The sequence below is a fragment of the Hibiscus syriacus genome, unplaced genomic scaffold (genome assembly GCF_006381635.1).
Source record: "Hibiscus syriacus cultivar Baekdansim isolate YM2019G1 unplaced genomic scaffold, ASM638163v2 tig00000340_pilon, whole genome shotgun sequence".
NCBI lineage: Eukaryota > Viridiplantae > Streptophyta > Magnoliopsida > Malvales > Malvaceae > Hibiscus > Hibiscus syriacus.
In genome coordinates, this window is record NW_024061783.1 from 13010527 (window position 1) to 13026144 (window position 15618).

The window sequence follows — 15618 nt, forward strand, 5'->3', positions numbered from 1 at the left end:
ATTGAATCCACCCTTCAAGCCTTCATCGCAAATGAGCTTCATATATTCCTTGTTCGTTGACGTATCACCCGTTGGACAAAGAAATATCCCGACAAGGTACAATAGAACTCGGGCCTTCAGCTCATCCCCCCAGTAAGATCCACTTTTGATATCCTCTTCAACTTCAGCATATGTCGCCTTATGATTCAAACCATATTTGGAGGCAAGTGCTTTCCAGTTCTTACTCCTACAGACTTCTATAACACTTTTGCCTTTGTTTTGTACCCCCAAGACAGCTGCAGCAGTCGATACCCCCAGAGGGAATGAATAATCACCATACTTAGCCATACATTGACTGACGTCAAATTGTGCCATCAAGGATCGACACAACTCCCTCCGAATAGGTCGATCCCTTACTCCGATCAACGATCCAAAACCTATTTCTCCCAGCACATTCAACTGACCCTTCTCCTTAAGGTGTTTAATTAATAAATTCACCCTTTTAATGCTGCATCTTGTCGACATTTCCTACATTTTTTAACAATATATAATGTTATAGTTCTTATATATTTTGTATCAACGTATTTACAAGTTTAATGAATACCTTATTTTCATGTGCTTTCCTCCGTTCTTTGTATTCTTTACTATCATTCCTTGACTGTGTGATGTAAGGTTCCTTTTCAGCATCACTCATTGAATTCCATTTGGACCTCACATCTTTTTTCACCTAATATTAAACATAAACGTTTCTTAATCAATACATTAACACTAAATACTAATACTACTCAATGTCAATTTCATTTTACATACCGAACCGCTCTGTGTGCCATCTCCCTTCATCCTTTTGCATTCGACCATACTGTTAACATTTAAAATTTGTAATCAATTTAAAGTTTATCGATACTTTAATCCAATTACCATTTCAACAATAATAACAAAAAGACATTGATACTTACTAGAAGTACATATATCCACCCTTTGGTTGCTTTCGAGTCTCGGCCTCAATTTCAAAGTCATCTGCTCCACCAACAATTTTCCAACCCATTGACTCCATTTTTCCTTCATATATCAGTTTACGCAAATCAAATTATTTTGTTACACACACTTTATTCAATATACAAATATAGATAACTACTCTTGTGGTAAAACGGTTTTCTTCAAAAGAATTTGAATGGCCACACCAAAATGTGTTGGCACATTTATACAACCTATAATATCATTTTCTACCTATAATATTTAATAAAAGTATCGACATTTATATTTTTCCTTGAATATCTATTTCTACCTGCAATCGGTCCCAAATGCTTCCTTACTCCAAAACCCCAAACAACACATAAAAAACCCTATCGCGATTACTGTAATAATAAAAAATTAGGGTTTTGACAACATACTTTTCGATTCGACTGCAGCAACAAACAAACAAACTTCGCTTTAGAAACGCCTTCTGAAATGCAGCAACAATTACGCTTCGATTTAAAAAACTCGTCCGTTCTATCTTTTTTCAGAGGATATTTAGCTATGGCCTTTATATTTTCATCGGATATGTTATTTATATTTAATCGATACAAATACAAAAGTGTCGATACTTTTATGTCAGGTGTCGATACTTTTGAAAGGATAATTACCTATTTCTTTGAAAGTGTCGATAATTTATTACACGTACTTACGAAAGTATCGACACTTTCAATATATCCGGTATCATTTTACCGGTTTTATCATTTTGATACCGGTTTTATCATATTTTTACCTGTTATATCGTTGTGGATCGATATATTTTTTTAAAGTATCGACACATTATAGGCGCTATAACTGCTTCTCTTTTAAATTCACAAAGTGTCGATCCTTATATAAAGTATCGACACTTTTAATATATCCGGTAACATTTTACCGGTTTTATCATTTTGTTACCGGTTTTATCATATTTTTACCTGGTATATCGTTTTGGATCGATACATTTTTTAAAAGTATCGACACTTTATAGGATTTAAAACTGTTTCTCTTTTAAATTCACGAAGTGTCGATCCTTATATTAAAGTACCGACACTTTAAATGTATCCGGTAGCGCTTGACCGGTTTTATCATTTCTATACCGGTTTTGTCATAGTTTTACCTGTTATATCGTTTTGGATCGACACATTTTTAATTTGGATCGACACGAACCGGTAGCACAATTTTTTAATATTTCTTCATGACTTAGACCTACTTTTATAAGTATGAACACTTTTATAAAAATGATATATACTTTTTTTAAAGTTATGTAATTTATGTTTAAATTTTTTTAATAGTGTTTCATGTTTTCCACCTACAATATTAATTTAATAATTTAATTTACACAAAATATTATTTGATTGTTTTGATATTTTATAAAATATTATTTAGAATTTAAATTTAACAATATTAACCAAATATAATAATAAATATGTTTTCAACAGTGAAGTAAGTATGAACACTTTTATAAAAATGATATATACTTTTTTGAAAGTTATGTAATTTATGTTTCAATTTTTTTAATAGTGTTTCATGTTTTCCACCTACAATATTAATTTAATAATTTCATTTACACAAAAAATTATTTGATTGTTTTGATATTTTATAAAATATTATTTAGATTTTAAATTTAACAATATTAACTAAAGATAATAATAAATATATTTTCACAGTGAAATAAGTATGGACACTTTTATAAAAAGGATAGATAATTTACAATATAAAAGGTAAAAATATGACAAAACCAGATTCATTATGACAAAACCGGTAAAATTTACTTGATATGTTAAAAGTATGAACACTTTTATAAAAATGATAGATACTTACCGATAACCAAAGTTTACCGCTTACCAAATTTTTTAATAATTTTTCATATTTTCTACCTAAAACATTATTAGTTGTCAACATAATAGGTACCGCTAAACCGAATTTATTAAATACATTTTAATATATCCGGTAATACTGTATATTAACCGTATATTAACCCGTATTTTCTGAGACATTCCACTAATCGAAGGGTCAAAGAGAATATTATAATTAGTGAGAGAAAAGGAAAAGAAAATCATTAAAAATGGGAAACACGCCATCATCTTTGCTTCTTGTTCAATTCAAAAATCAACCTAGAAGATCCTGCAGATTCTGGATGATATCTGCCAGATCTTGCTTTCCAAACTGTCAGATTTTCTTCCATGACCAACCTTTTAAAACTCCATTTCTCCTTCCTCCTTATCCAACCTTCTTCTCCACCTTTTTTGCTTTGTTCAACAATCATGGGAATGGCTGCTCAGACTCAGTTCCATGTTCTTGCTGTTGATGATAGTCTCATTGATAGAAAACTCATTGAGAGGCTTCTCAAGACTTCTTCTTATCAAGGTAAACTTTCGTTGAAGAACATCTCTTTAACTGAAGTTGTTTGATTCAGACACAGATCAAACACGGGTTGTTGATGTTTATGTTTCATTACAGTTACCGCAGTTGATTCTGGAAGAAAGGCTTTGGAGTTTCTTGGATTGAACAATCATGACAATGAAGATGAAGAGAGGAATTCCAGTGTTGCATCAGTTTCTTCAGATGATCAACAAGTGGGAGTGAATTTGATCATCACAGATTACTGCATGCCTGGAATGACAGGCTATGATCTCCTCAGAAAAATCAAACAATCTTCATCCTTTAAAGACATACCAGTTGTTATCATGTCTTCAGAGAACATCCCATCAAGAATCAACAGGTTTTTATAACATTTAATCATTTTTTTCATGTTTGATTCATCATGATTAGGAAGCTGACATGAATTTGATCACAATAGATGCTTGGAAGATGGAGCTGAAGAGTTCTTTTTGAAGCCAGTTCAATTATCAGATGTAAACAAGCTGAGGCCTCATCTCATGAAAGGAATTAGATCTGACGAAAATCAATCAAACATTAACAAAAGGAAGGGAATGGAAGATATTCATTCCCCTGATAGAACAAGAGCAAGATACAATGAATTGGAAGTTGTCTGATCTGCAAATCAGTTATTTTCTCAGGAAAAATTTCTTGGTTTTTGGATACAAAGTGGGATCAAGAAAGGGTTGATGATGCTGAGATCCAAACTCTGTTACCTTAAGAACCAATTCTACACAGCTCTGGGTTCTTCCTTGTATCCACTTTGCTTTATACAAAATCATTGTATAGAATTTTGATTCACATTAGAGATGAGAGAAAGCTCTACCTGGTTATGCTATAGCGTTACATGGAATCTATGTTTCCAAGTGTAAATTACCACAAGGGAAATTATAAACTCAATTTTGTTGGTTCATTTGCTCCTCTGCCTCTGTGCTTGTGTCAAGTTTTCAGTTTTAGTTCCCAGATTCTATTAATGTTTCAGATGTTCTACTTAAGATTTGTATCTCAAGGCTATCCATCCAAATGTTCTAGTTCTAGATTTATGCCTCAAGGCTATCCTCGTTACCCACTTTATGGATATAATTGTTCGAATTTATGAAATCAAAAGAAAATAACATTTCTTTTAACCCCTAAAGTCACTTGATGGAATCAAAATTGCGCCTTCGGTTAAAATATCGATATATATATTAGATGTATTAAATTTTAAATATATTTTTATTTATTCAACTTTATATCTTTTAAATTTTAAAGGTTCCATTGAATTTCATATATTTTTAAAATTTGCACACTTTAAGAATTTATACAATTTTTCAAAATTATTTTTAAAACTTTTTAAATTACAAATTTTATTATTACATATTTTAAACTTTTTATTTTATTAGAAGAGTCATTTTATTTTTCACTATATTCATATATTTTCTTTTATTAATCTGAGATGACTTAACTGCTCGAATCTAAACTTCAAACGAGAACAATACTCCCTTTACCATTAGATCACTTATGAATTCTTCAATATTCTCATATAATTTTAAATTTGATTAAAAACTATATATTAAGTCATATGATTTTTATATTTTTTAAAAATATATATATAAAAATGAATAGGGAAGCGACCTGATGCTTTTCCACTTTAGTTAGATGACAGCATTACTTTAAAATTTTTAAAAATCATCGGTTTATCGAGGCAGTTGGCCGTGCGGTTGATGACCTGATGACTGCGGTGGAGGCAGCATGCCGGACTGACCACCAGACTGCAAAAAGTGTAAGAATAACAGGTTAGTATTCTTATGAACTCAAGCAAAATAGCTGATTACAACCACTGAATCAGGCTGCTGCAATGTGGAAGAGTATGGGTACAACCCAGGCAATAGAATCAAATATGTACGATATTGTTAACGTACAACACAATAAAATGGTGGAATTTGAACAATACTGTTGATGCACGACAGTGAAGGAAATAGGATGCCTACTACCCCGATTATTAACTTGGTCGAATTGGCTCAAACAAATGGCCAATCATTCAGAAGGAATTTTCACTAAGCTATTCATTTTCTCAAACGAATTGCAAGAAAGGGAGCTTTGAGAAAGAGACGAATCACTCTAGTTATTAGCTATTCATTTAGCTAGTTTGAGTAATGGCTGGCAATCCAGATAAATTAAAAATGGATTTGATTTACCTGGTAAGGATTGAACCCTGGCATCATTGGCATCTGCCCACCCTGTGCACGATTGAATGCTCCACCCTGGGGATACATTTGGGCCCCGCCCACATTTGCTTGGCCCTGCATATTTTGCATACCTTTTGGAAAACCTCCAACTGAAGGGGCACCGCTGTTTGGTAAGGATCCTGAGTGCATTGGATTCATTCCTCTAAAATGGCCTTGTGGCATCGGAGGAGGCATCTGATTCATTGTACATTGCATACCCTAAAATTGTGAAATATTTTTCACCACCTTAAATTTGTCTCCGATAAAAGAGTAAACATAAAGAAAACACTTAGACCACAATTTACAGAAAAATTTACCCCAGCAGCACAATACATATCTTCAGCATTCCCATATCTGAGAAAATTAAATCCTTTCCTATTCCACTTCTCAAACCATAGTTTATAGAATGCCTATTTGAGAACAAATATTAACCACTGGTAATGGGAGCCTATGATTTGAAACTGAAAACCACACTTGCTAAAAGGAATAATATGATGTAAAACTATGTGAAAGATCATACCATTGGACCAGGCATTGGCATTTGATGTGATGTTGGCATTGATGATGGTCCGGGTGAAGGGACACCATGGGGAGCCATTTGTGGTGGAGGGCATTGTAAATGAGGATGTGGAAGCATGGGCATATGAGATCCAGGCTGTAGTTGTGGCATATTCGGAGGTACAATAGGCCTAGGAGGCATTTGCTGTTGTAGTGGCTGTTGTTTAATCTGTTGAGGAGTTTGTTGATATCCATGCTGCTGATTGGCTGCAAGAAGAGATGGATGTGGTCCAGGAGGAAGAGGAGGAGCTCCAAAAGGCATGGAACCTGGAAGAGGCTGCTTTTGGTCTCCTTGAGAAGACCCATCAAGAGACACATCGCAACTCCAATACCAGGTATTGCACCCTCATTTCGAGTCAATCCAGCTGCAAATGGTCCTGGAGTTGTCGGGACCTCGAGCACAGAAAAATTACCAGGCATACGAGCAACTAGTGCAAGGTTTTGCTCACCATCTCCTAGATAAAGTTCATATTAAATATAGATCAAGATATAAATGCTCCACCAAATTTACAGAACCATAATGAGTTTTACATAAATTCAAAAATATTATATGAGTGAATTATTCAGGTGAAGTGGTTAAATAAATAACTGCAACTTGTTTTCCTGCCCATTATGGGGAAGAGATGAAAATGGTAAAGAGCAATGCAATAAGTAGAAACCTTGGTTCTGTCCCTTGTTATATTTATCACGAGTAGTATCTCCTGGTCTATTTCTGCACCAAAACTTCGTCATGTGATCATTGCTACCACTGCATGATTATGCATATGAGTTAAACACCTGGTCTGCTTGGCATATAATTTGCAGATGTTCTCAAACAATTTCATTAAATTTCTATCTAAAAAAATCAAATATACATAGCAACACTTGTTAGCATCCAAAAACAGTCCATCATATCAACACCAACAAGCCTATGCATATAGAAAAACTCTCTTAACTGTTAAGATAATGCAATGAACTACAAGAAATTCGCCAAGCAAGAAGAAAAATTGTGTAGTAGACTGAGTTTACCTGCATAGAAGATATCGAATAGGATGCCAAGCAATATCCCACACGCTATTATCATGTGCATTAGGAATTTCAACCTGTGGAGTTTCACGCCTGTACATCAAGAATGATATTTTGCAATTGTAAGTTAAAAAACCCCATGTATCAGTAATTCCAAACAACTGCAATAAATACATAACAAATATTTGAAATGAAAGAAAAACCAAACTATCTTTATGATACGGAATGGCGTGTTGAATCTTATACAAGAAAGTTCAGGTAGCAGATGAGCATTTCCATAGGCAAACATAAAATGAATTTCAATATGAAAAATTAATCTAACAAAAAATGGTAGCAAAGCTGCCTTTAGTGAAATTTTTTGTTCCTTTATGGTATTATCAAGCCTATATAGTTATAACTACGATTTTAAGTTCATCGTCTACAATCTGTGAAGTTTTCACATGGTTTGATGCATATCCTAATTGGTCTCACAGGCCAACCTAATAATCTGACCCAACTATATATACCTCAAAAGACAAACATCCGAAGTAAAAGTAAAGCATATAAAGGCACACTATCTTTTGATGAGAGTATAAAAGCAAGGACAAAACAAGGAAACACAATGATGCAGTGACTACTCTGAATCAGAAAACTTACCCAACAACCCAATGGAAAATGGATCCGTCAAAACTCCCACTGACAAAATATTCTTCATGGAATGGGTGCGAAGCCAATGCTGGAAAAAATGGAGATCAATATATTTAAGATTAATCCTAATAGAAATCATGACGGGAGAGAATGTAATGATCAAACCAGATAAAAACTATAACCCACAATTTACTTAGTCTCTCAAGAGCTGTATCCCAATGGCGAATTGAATAAAAAAACTAAGTTCAAGAATACGGTAGAGGGGTCAGTTTTTAAGTAACACAAGGAGTCCACTTAGAATGTCTGACTAACCAGTCACATCCTTCCTGTGGCCTCGGAAAGATGCAAGTTCCTTCATAGCTCTGATATCATATAGCTGAAATGGGAAATACAATGAAGGAGAATATGAGAAGACAACATTTACTCCCATCAATTAAATAACAGGTGGTGCCTCGAGTTTGGCAGTAAAATCGGAATTGCAGAGAAGAGGGGTTAAGGCTATTGTAGACGTGGCATGTCATTTATGTTAAAAGGAGATTGAATCTTCGTCTCATTTATTTTTTCTCTTGTCTTGTGGCGTGGTCCCTGAATAAATTTATGAGATTTTGGAAATTTAGTTTGGTGTTACAGGCCAATGCGCAAAGCCTTATTCTAGCTTGGGATGATATGGTGCCTAATTCTTCTATTTGGCCCTTTATTTCGGCAGTGATTCTTTGGACCATTTGGAAATTCAGCAATGCCATTGTGTTTGAAGGGGGAGTGTTAAATCATGTTTACCTTTTCTTTATGGTAAGATATAGGCTCGCTACTTGGTTCCTAGCCAAGTTCAAGGATGTGTCTATTTCAAAGGATGTTCTAATCAGTGATCCCTCTCTGGGGGATTATTGCTCTCCGTCCAGGAAATCAATTATCAAAATTATGTCTTGGTCTCCTCCTCCAAAGGGCTTTATAAAACTTAATGAGGATGTAGCTGTGAGTGGAGATTAGAGGAAAAGTGGTGTAGGTGGCTTACTAAGGTGGCGTTTGGTTGGATGGAATCCCTTGGAATTTGGGGGAATTAAAATCTAATTCCACCACTTTTCCATTTTTGGTTCAAGTTTTCGAAGGGAATTGGAATCCCTCATGGCTTCAACTTTCCATCAAATGAGAGAAAGTGAATTCCATCCAAGAATTGATGTAATTCAATTCCCTTGTTAGAGGGAATTGAAATTTGACCATACTACCCTCATCAATCTTTTGGTAACTTATTCATATATAGAATAAAAATATTTTTTTTATTATTTCGGGTCGGGTCGGGTGAAACTTTATTTTGGTCGGGTCGGGTCGAGTTTGGGTTTAGGGTGAAAAATACTCGACCCGAAAATATATATAATTTTACCTTATATATTTATGAATAATTACAATGATACCCCTCTCTATATATTTTTTCAATTAAGTCACTGTTTTTATTGAATAAAAATAATTTTTTATTATTTCGGGTCGGGTCGGGTCGGATTTCTAATTCATGTATTCGGGTCGGGTCGGGTCGGGTGAAACTTTATTTTGTTCGGGTAGGGTCGGATTTTTTAAGTGTGATATTCGGGTCGGGTTTTTAAGTGTGATATTCGGGTCAAGTCGGGTTCGGGTTTAGGGTAAAAAAACCGGACCGACCTAAAAAAATATATAATTTTACCTTATATATTTAGGAATAATTACAATAATACCCCTCTATATATAATTTTTTTCAATTAAGTCAATGTTTTTATTGAATAAAAATAATTTTTTTATTATTTTGTGTCATGTCGGGTCGGGTTTCTAATTCATATATTGAATAAAAATAGTTTTTGGTATATTTTTTGGTAACTAAATAACATACTTCGATTGGAATGTATCGAAATATTGCTCTATCATTTGGTAACTTATTAACATATTTTGATTGCGATGATTTTAACTTATGATTTTTATTAGCATGATTTTTATAATTTATTAAAATGAATAATCAATCAATAAAATGAAAATTTAATATTTTTTAATTTTTTATAATATATTACTACATGTAAGTTGTAAAACAAACTAAAATAAAGCAAAATAATAAGAAGGGCAATTCTGTCATTTTATATTACTAAAATCAAATTCATCTGACATGTATGCGAACCAAACAGAGTATGGAATAAGATTCCAATTACATTTCCTGCCAACTAAACATAATATAGAATTGGATTCCAATTCCTGACAGATTCCAATTCCTTCATAGATTCCAATTCCTTCACAGATTTCAATTCCCTCATAAACATTCCAGCGAACCAAATGCCACCTAAGAGTTGAGGATGGCTCGGTGATGGCTTCTTTCCAAGAGGCTGCTGGCCCTGGTCCTCCTATTTTAATAGAGCTTAAGGCATTAAAGAAGAGCTTAATTTTCTTTGATTCGATCCAACAGCTTTGCAAGGAACGTTTGATTGTTGAAAGTGACAGTAAACTAGTTGTGGATTGGGTTAAGAATTTTGACTGTTGTCCTATTGTCTACTTAAACCTAGTAAAAGATATTGTTGCTAGGTTGAGAGTATTGGAGGGTGTTATTAGATGGGTTGCTAGGTCAGCCAATATTGAGGCTGATAGCTTAGCTAGGTATTGGCTAGTTTCTCTATTTTATTTGGGTTATTTTTTATGCTTTGGGTGTGTTATTGTAAAGGGATTGTTTATGTTTGTTTTTAAACATTATGTATCTTTTGGCTATCAATGAATTCTAAGGCACTCTTTTCCTCCTTCCGCTGATTAAGGAGCATCTTATGGTGTTCCATTAATCATGAAGGGGGTTTTTAACGAGGCCTTCTCTTCTTATCAAAAAAAATAAATTAAATAACAGCTTTGTAGAAAGAAAGAGATGCTGACCTTGATGATCTGATCCTTTCCAGCAGTCAACAACCAGTTACCATTTTGATTCCATTTGACACAAAGTACTGTGTTTTTGTGGCCATGGCTGCAAAAGACTTGCATTACTTCTCAAAACAATCAAAATGTAAGGAATACTATGGGTTTCACCAAAATATGCACTCATAAAGAGCAAAGCTCTCTCCCTGTCTTAGCATCCCAAAGCTTCACAAGGTTGTCTTTTCTGCCTAAAGAAAAGCAGACCAAGGCATTATGTAAACAAGTTGCAAAACCATCATGCAAAAAGAAGTTGGAAAAACAAACGACATACCTGAAACCAATAAGGATTTTGTAGGGTGCCAATCTACATTTTTGACATCCCAACCATGGCCTGCTTGAGTTCAAACCATGTATAGAACTTTAGGTTAATTCATGCATGCAAGAAAAAATATACATAAAATTATATTTTGAATTTAGCAGCCTAAACATTTATTGTTTTAAAGAAACCAACTGTTGTGGACGCATTTGTCAGCAAGACATAAAAGAGTCGCTCACGTAAGGTGCAAACAATCAACAATGGAGAGGAACATTGATGGCATCAAATATTATTATTATTTTAGGAAGATATCAGTTTATTATTATTAGGAGATTTTCTTCAAAAAGTATATGTATGGTATTTGGAGTCTTTCTTTATTTGCAGCCCTTGTTTTTATTTCCTTAGTTAAGTCTTTAATCCAAACAAGTAAACATACACAACCTCTAATTAAAAAGGCTGATTAACAATAATAAAATTAAGTCAGATTAATTCAATTTTAAGAGGTTTAAGAATCTCTCTCTCTCTAACAAGTCTATAGAAGGGACATTTTTAGGGTATCCGTGAGAAAGAAACAGAACTCTGTACATATCATTCAGTGACTCAATCTGTAATGCGGGACTGTAACATCAACTGATGTAATTTTGTTGATCTTTGTCCAAAATAAGTTAGTTAACGATATTATCAAATTTAAGTAAGACTGTAAAAAAGAAGCTGAATAAATAGAGTAATCAAAGTTCTCAACTCAGTCCATTGAAAGTATGATGTCCGATTCAACAATCCACCGAGTCTTAAAACTCTAAAGAATATAATCAAAGATAATAAGACCCCTTTTGATGGCTATGAGTTCCATTAAAGTAGGAGGGCCTGGACCAGGTGTTTCCTTGAAAGAACCCTTGATATCGCCGAATTCATCTCTTAATAGGCCACCTACACCACTCTTTCGCCAATCCTTACAAACTGTTGCATTCACATTCAATTTTAAATAACCCTTAGGAGGGGGATCCAGGAGATAACTTTACGAACAAAATTTTTAGTAGACCAACAAGAATCTGCAATAGATGGATTACTAATAATAGAGTCTTTAGAGATAGGTACATCGTTGAACTTGGCTAAGAACCATGAAGCTAGCCTAATCCTAGCCATGAAAAATACCTCAACCTGATCTAAAGACCTTCCTTCGAACACCACTTCGTTTCTGAATTTCCATATAGTCCAAAGCATAACTCCCGGAATAAAGGACCAAACATAAGAAGAAGACACCATATCATACCAAGCAATTAAAAATCCTTGAGAATTAACATGAAGAACCGAACTAAGTTTCCAAAACTTCATAAACTTATTCCAAAGGGACCATGCAACCGTACAGGAGAAAAATAGATGAGTGACAGATTCAAACACTTTTTTGCACATAGGACAAGAAATATCATCAATCCCCGAAACTCCTCTTTTCTGTAATCCTACATAACACTTACATCAGCATAAAATTATGCCTATGTCAAAAAAATATTCACAAGCGTGAAAGCAGAAGAATAAATAGCACAAAAGAACATTAAGAATATATACTTTATTATGCGCCCATCATCACCAGAAACCATCCAGTTGTCATCGTGACTCCAGACCATAAATCTGATGGCTTGATCATGGGCCTAAGTATTTAATGGAAAAAAGGTCCAAAGATATCAATATGGATCCTCTAATGAGAAACCTAGTTAAATAAGATATGCATCTCAATTAATGGAAATATACCTGAAGAATCATTTCAAAATTAAATGATTGTTGTAACACCCTCAACCCGTACCAAAACCGGATACGAATCCGAGGTGTCACATTGACATTTCAAAACATTTACTTGTATAAAATAGTGAGTAATTTAAAACTTTTATAACATATAACTTATTCAAAACGTTTACAAAATTATTCAGAGCTTATACAATATATTCTTTTGAATACATGCCAACTAGAACTTTATATATTAAAATACATATTATTCACCTCTCTTCTGATATGACCTTCAGTAAGGAGAACTGACCTTTCTTGCTCCACATTGCTCTTTACTCTTCTTGAAACCTACGTGTAAATAACTTACACGCTAAGTCTATGACTTAGTAAGGCAATAAACATATAATATAAACTATAACTTGTAATCATGCATGAACAATTACGACTATCACATCATACCCATACATATATCCATTCATATATCAAATCCACACATGCATATAATTATCTTCTTTCTTATCATTATCATATTACTACCATTCATATTTCTATTCTCTTGTTTATATGATCAATTATGTTCATATCATATATCTTATAACATATATAATAATCACTAACACATATATATCATATCATATACATTATATTCAATGTTATCTCTTATTAGCCCATGTACACATATGATAACTTAAGGTATGTGAGTACATTGAGGTTGTGCACCACTATTCTTTCACCATAGCTCGTATAAATGTCCCGAAGGACCTATCCAGAGGTCATAAAGAACCTCGACAACTGTCCATAGGTCCCGAAGAACCTAGGTAAACTGTCCATATGTTCCTTAGAACATAGGTATACTGTCCATATGTCCCGAAAAACATAGGTAATTCTGTCCATATGTCCCGAAAGCCATAGGTAATTCTGTCCATATGTTCCGTAGAACATAGGTAAACCCACGACTCTTGGCATGTCAACTATACCACTAGCTTTTATATCACATAACATGGGCATTATCATTTGTATCATTTCACACATTCACATGCACATTTAATTTTTCATATGATTTCATAATCATATGTCACTTTGCTTATAACACTTCTCTTGTTTTCATATGACATGTAAATCATTGTCATTTCTTGTTCTCATATGATTACCATACATCACATATATCACATTCATATCACATATTCATATAAGCTCACAGTTTTTATCACCTATCATGACATTTCATATAAATCATGTAACTCATATACTTTTCATATAACCATTACATACATACACACATACATGTCATCATTTATGTTTTTATCATACTCCTATAGTATTATCCTTCATCTCCCTTATCTCTTGTTCATATGATCTCTTACATTCATACAAAAACACATCAATACATATAGTCACGTAAATCACTTTTGCATAGCTTATATCAACTTTTCATGTCATCTCACACTTCTTATTATATTGCTTATATCTTACTCATATGTCTTCTCATATATATATATTCACATATACATATCATTTCATTATTTTCACCATTAATCCCTTTTACTTACCATATTCATATCAATAACACACATACGCATGCACACATATAAATCATAGTAAACACATACTTCTATGAATTCATGCATTTTACTATTGGAAATAGACTTATCATAATCTTATTTTCCATTGAACATCATATACTAAATAATGTGCACTCACATGTGCCTCACTTGCTATCAATTACTCCTATTGCTTACTTTCTCTTCTTGATCAATTATAACCTTTCAATCATTACGGAACTTGCTCTCGATCGATATCTACACAATCATGTATAAATATTAGCATTCTAAATACTATGCTTCGATCCTTGATTTCTTAAGCTATAAGAAAGATCTACTTCTATTTTTCCTTTGAAGTTCATCGGCACACTCTGTAGTGTATCGATACACTAATTACATTCGATATTTCAATTTCAAGGGGGTGCATCAATACACTAACTGTGCATCGGTACACTCATGGCATTCGATGTTTCCATTTTTAAGGGGTGTATCGATGCACTTCCTGTGCATCGATGCACATTAAATTATTTCTGGAATTTGCCCTTGATGCATCGGTACATATTGAATGTGTATCGATGCACACTAGCCCAAAATTCCATTTCGTGCATGAAAATCCACTCAAATGCTTCATCTTTCATCCCCTTTCATGTTCTTAACTCATATACACATGCTTAAATCAATTTATATCCATATAAACCATCTTTAACCTCAAAATTCTATCCCTCATATGTAACTCAAGAATTATACCAACTTTGCAACATATTTTAATTCCAATTCTATTGCTTCTAACTTCTTAATTAGACCATTGACAAGTCAAATTCAACTTCAAAATCTATTAACTCCTTCTATTTCAATATTTCACTTAAAATCTCCTTTTACTTAATCTCTTATAACTTGTTCATTTTGGAGTTTTAAGTCACCATAAATCTTCCCTTACTCTTTCTTATCACTCAAGAATCAAAAGAAACCATAAAATTGAAGAAACAAGCAAATTAAATCCAACTCACCTTATACATTAAGACACGGGAATAAGAAGAAACTAAACCCCATCTCTCCAGACTTTACTTTCCCATTTACACGTGGTTATCTCTTTTATAAAGAGATAATAAAAATATTTCTTTACAAAGACCAATTTATGCTTACCTCCTTACATATTTACCAAATAATCCTCAAAATATTCCTAATTAAGTCTCTGAACATTCCAATCTTTGGAAATTAAACTTCAAATTTCCAAAACTTACATTTAAGTCACTAGTCCTTATTTTGGGATATTACAAATCTCCCATCCTTTAAGAAAAATTCGTCCTCGAATTTTCAGTACACTACCTATACATATCTTCTAGTGCTCTTTATACACATTCATTACTTTATACATTCATCTACTGTCTCTTATCATATAAACAGTAACCAGAAATTTCAATCCATTTCTGTCTTTTCTCTCCTTCTA

At 33.4% G+C, this 15618-nt stretch overlaps 2 protein-coding genes and 1 pseudogene across 2 annotated transcripts; 1 reads left to right on the plus strand and 2 right to left on the minus strand.

Annotated features, from left to right (window-relative positions):
- The first annotated feature begins 2986 nt into the window (after positions 1-2986).
- LOC120204555 lies at positions 2987-4188 on the plus strand (annotated as a pseudogene).
- A 796-nt stretch (positions 4189-4984) lies between these two features.
- On the minus strand, positions 4985-6445 carry LOC120204564 (flowering time control protein FY-like). The gene is made up of 3 exons (XM_039204627.1): positions 6079-6445; positions 5529-5777; positions 4985-5102 (listed from the first exon to the last, which is right to left on the minus strand). The coding sequence occupies exons 1-3, from the start codon at positions 6376-6378 to the stop codon at positions 5028-5030; spliced, it is 624 nt and encodes a 207-aa protein (XP_039060558.1). The 5' UTR covers positions 6379-6445; the 3' UTR covers positions 4985-5027.
- A 247-nt stretch (positions 6446-6692) lies between these two features.
- LOC120200086 (flowering time control protein FY-like) lies at positions 6693-12174 on the minus strand. Its single transcript, XM_039201011.1, has 9 exons — positions 11955-12174; positions 11737-11868; positions 10927-10986; positions 10783-10843; positions 10617-10704; positions 8061-8124; positions 7758-7836; positions 7125-7214; positions 6693-6864 (listed from the first exon to the last, which is right to left on the minus strand). The coding sequence occupies exons 1-9, from the start codon at positions 12172-12174 to the stop codon at positions 6693-6695; spliced, it is 966 nt and encodes a 321-aa protein (XP_039056942.1).
- Positions 12175-15618: the final 3444 nt, after the last annotated feature.

What these genes read in the sequence shown, in the direction of transcription:
- LOC120204564 (XM_039204627.1), bottom strand. Translation starts at nt 6,378, where the DNA reads ATGCCTTTTGGAGCTCCTCCTCTTCCTCCTGGACCACATCCATCTCTT. An exon ending in TGCCAATGCCTGGTCCAATG is followed by an intron (nt 5,778 to 6,078) that starts GTATGATCTTTC and finishes TCACAATTTTAG; the next exon opens with GGTATGCAATGTACAATGAA. An exon ending in CAGGGTTCAATCCTTACCAG is followed by an intron (nt 5,103 to 5,528) that starts GTAAATCAAATC and finishes CACTTTTTGCAG; the next exon opens with TCTGGTGGTCAGTCCGGCAT.
- LOC120200086 (XM_039201011.1), bottom strand. Translation starts at nt 12,174, where the DNA reads ATGGTGTCTTCTTCTTATGTTTGGTCCTTTATTCCGGGAGTTATGCTT. An exon ending in GGGAGAGAGCTTTGCTCTTT is followed by an intron (nt 10,705 to 10,782) that starts ATGAGTGCATAT and finishes AGTCTTTTGCAG; the next exon opens with CCATGGCCACAAAAACACAG. An exon ending in GAAAGGATCAGATCATCAAG is followed by an intron (nt 8,125 to 10,616) that starts GTCAGCATCTCT and finishes TTCCCATTTCAG; the next exon opens with CTATATGATATCAGAGCTAT.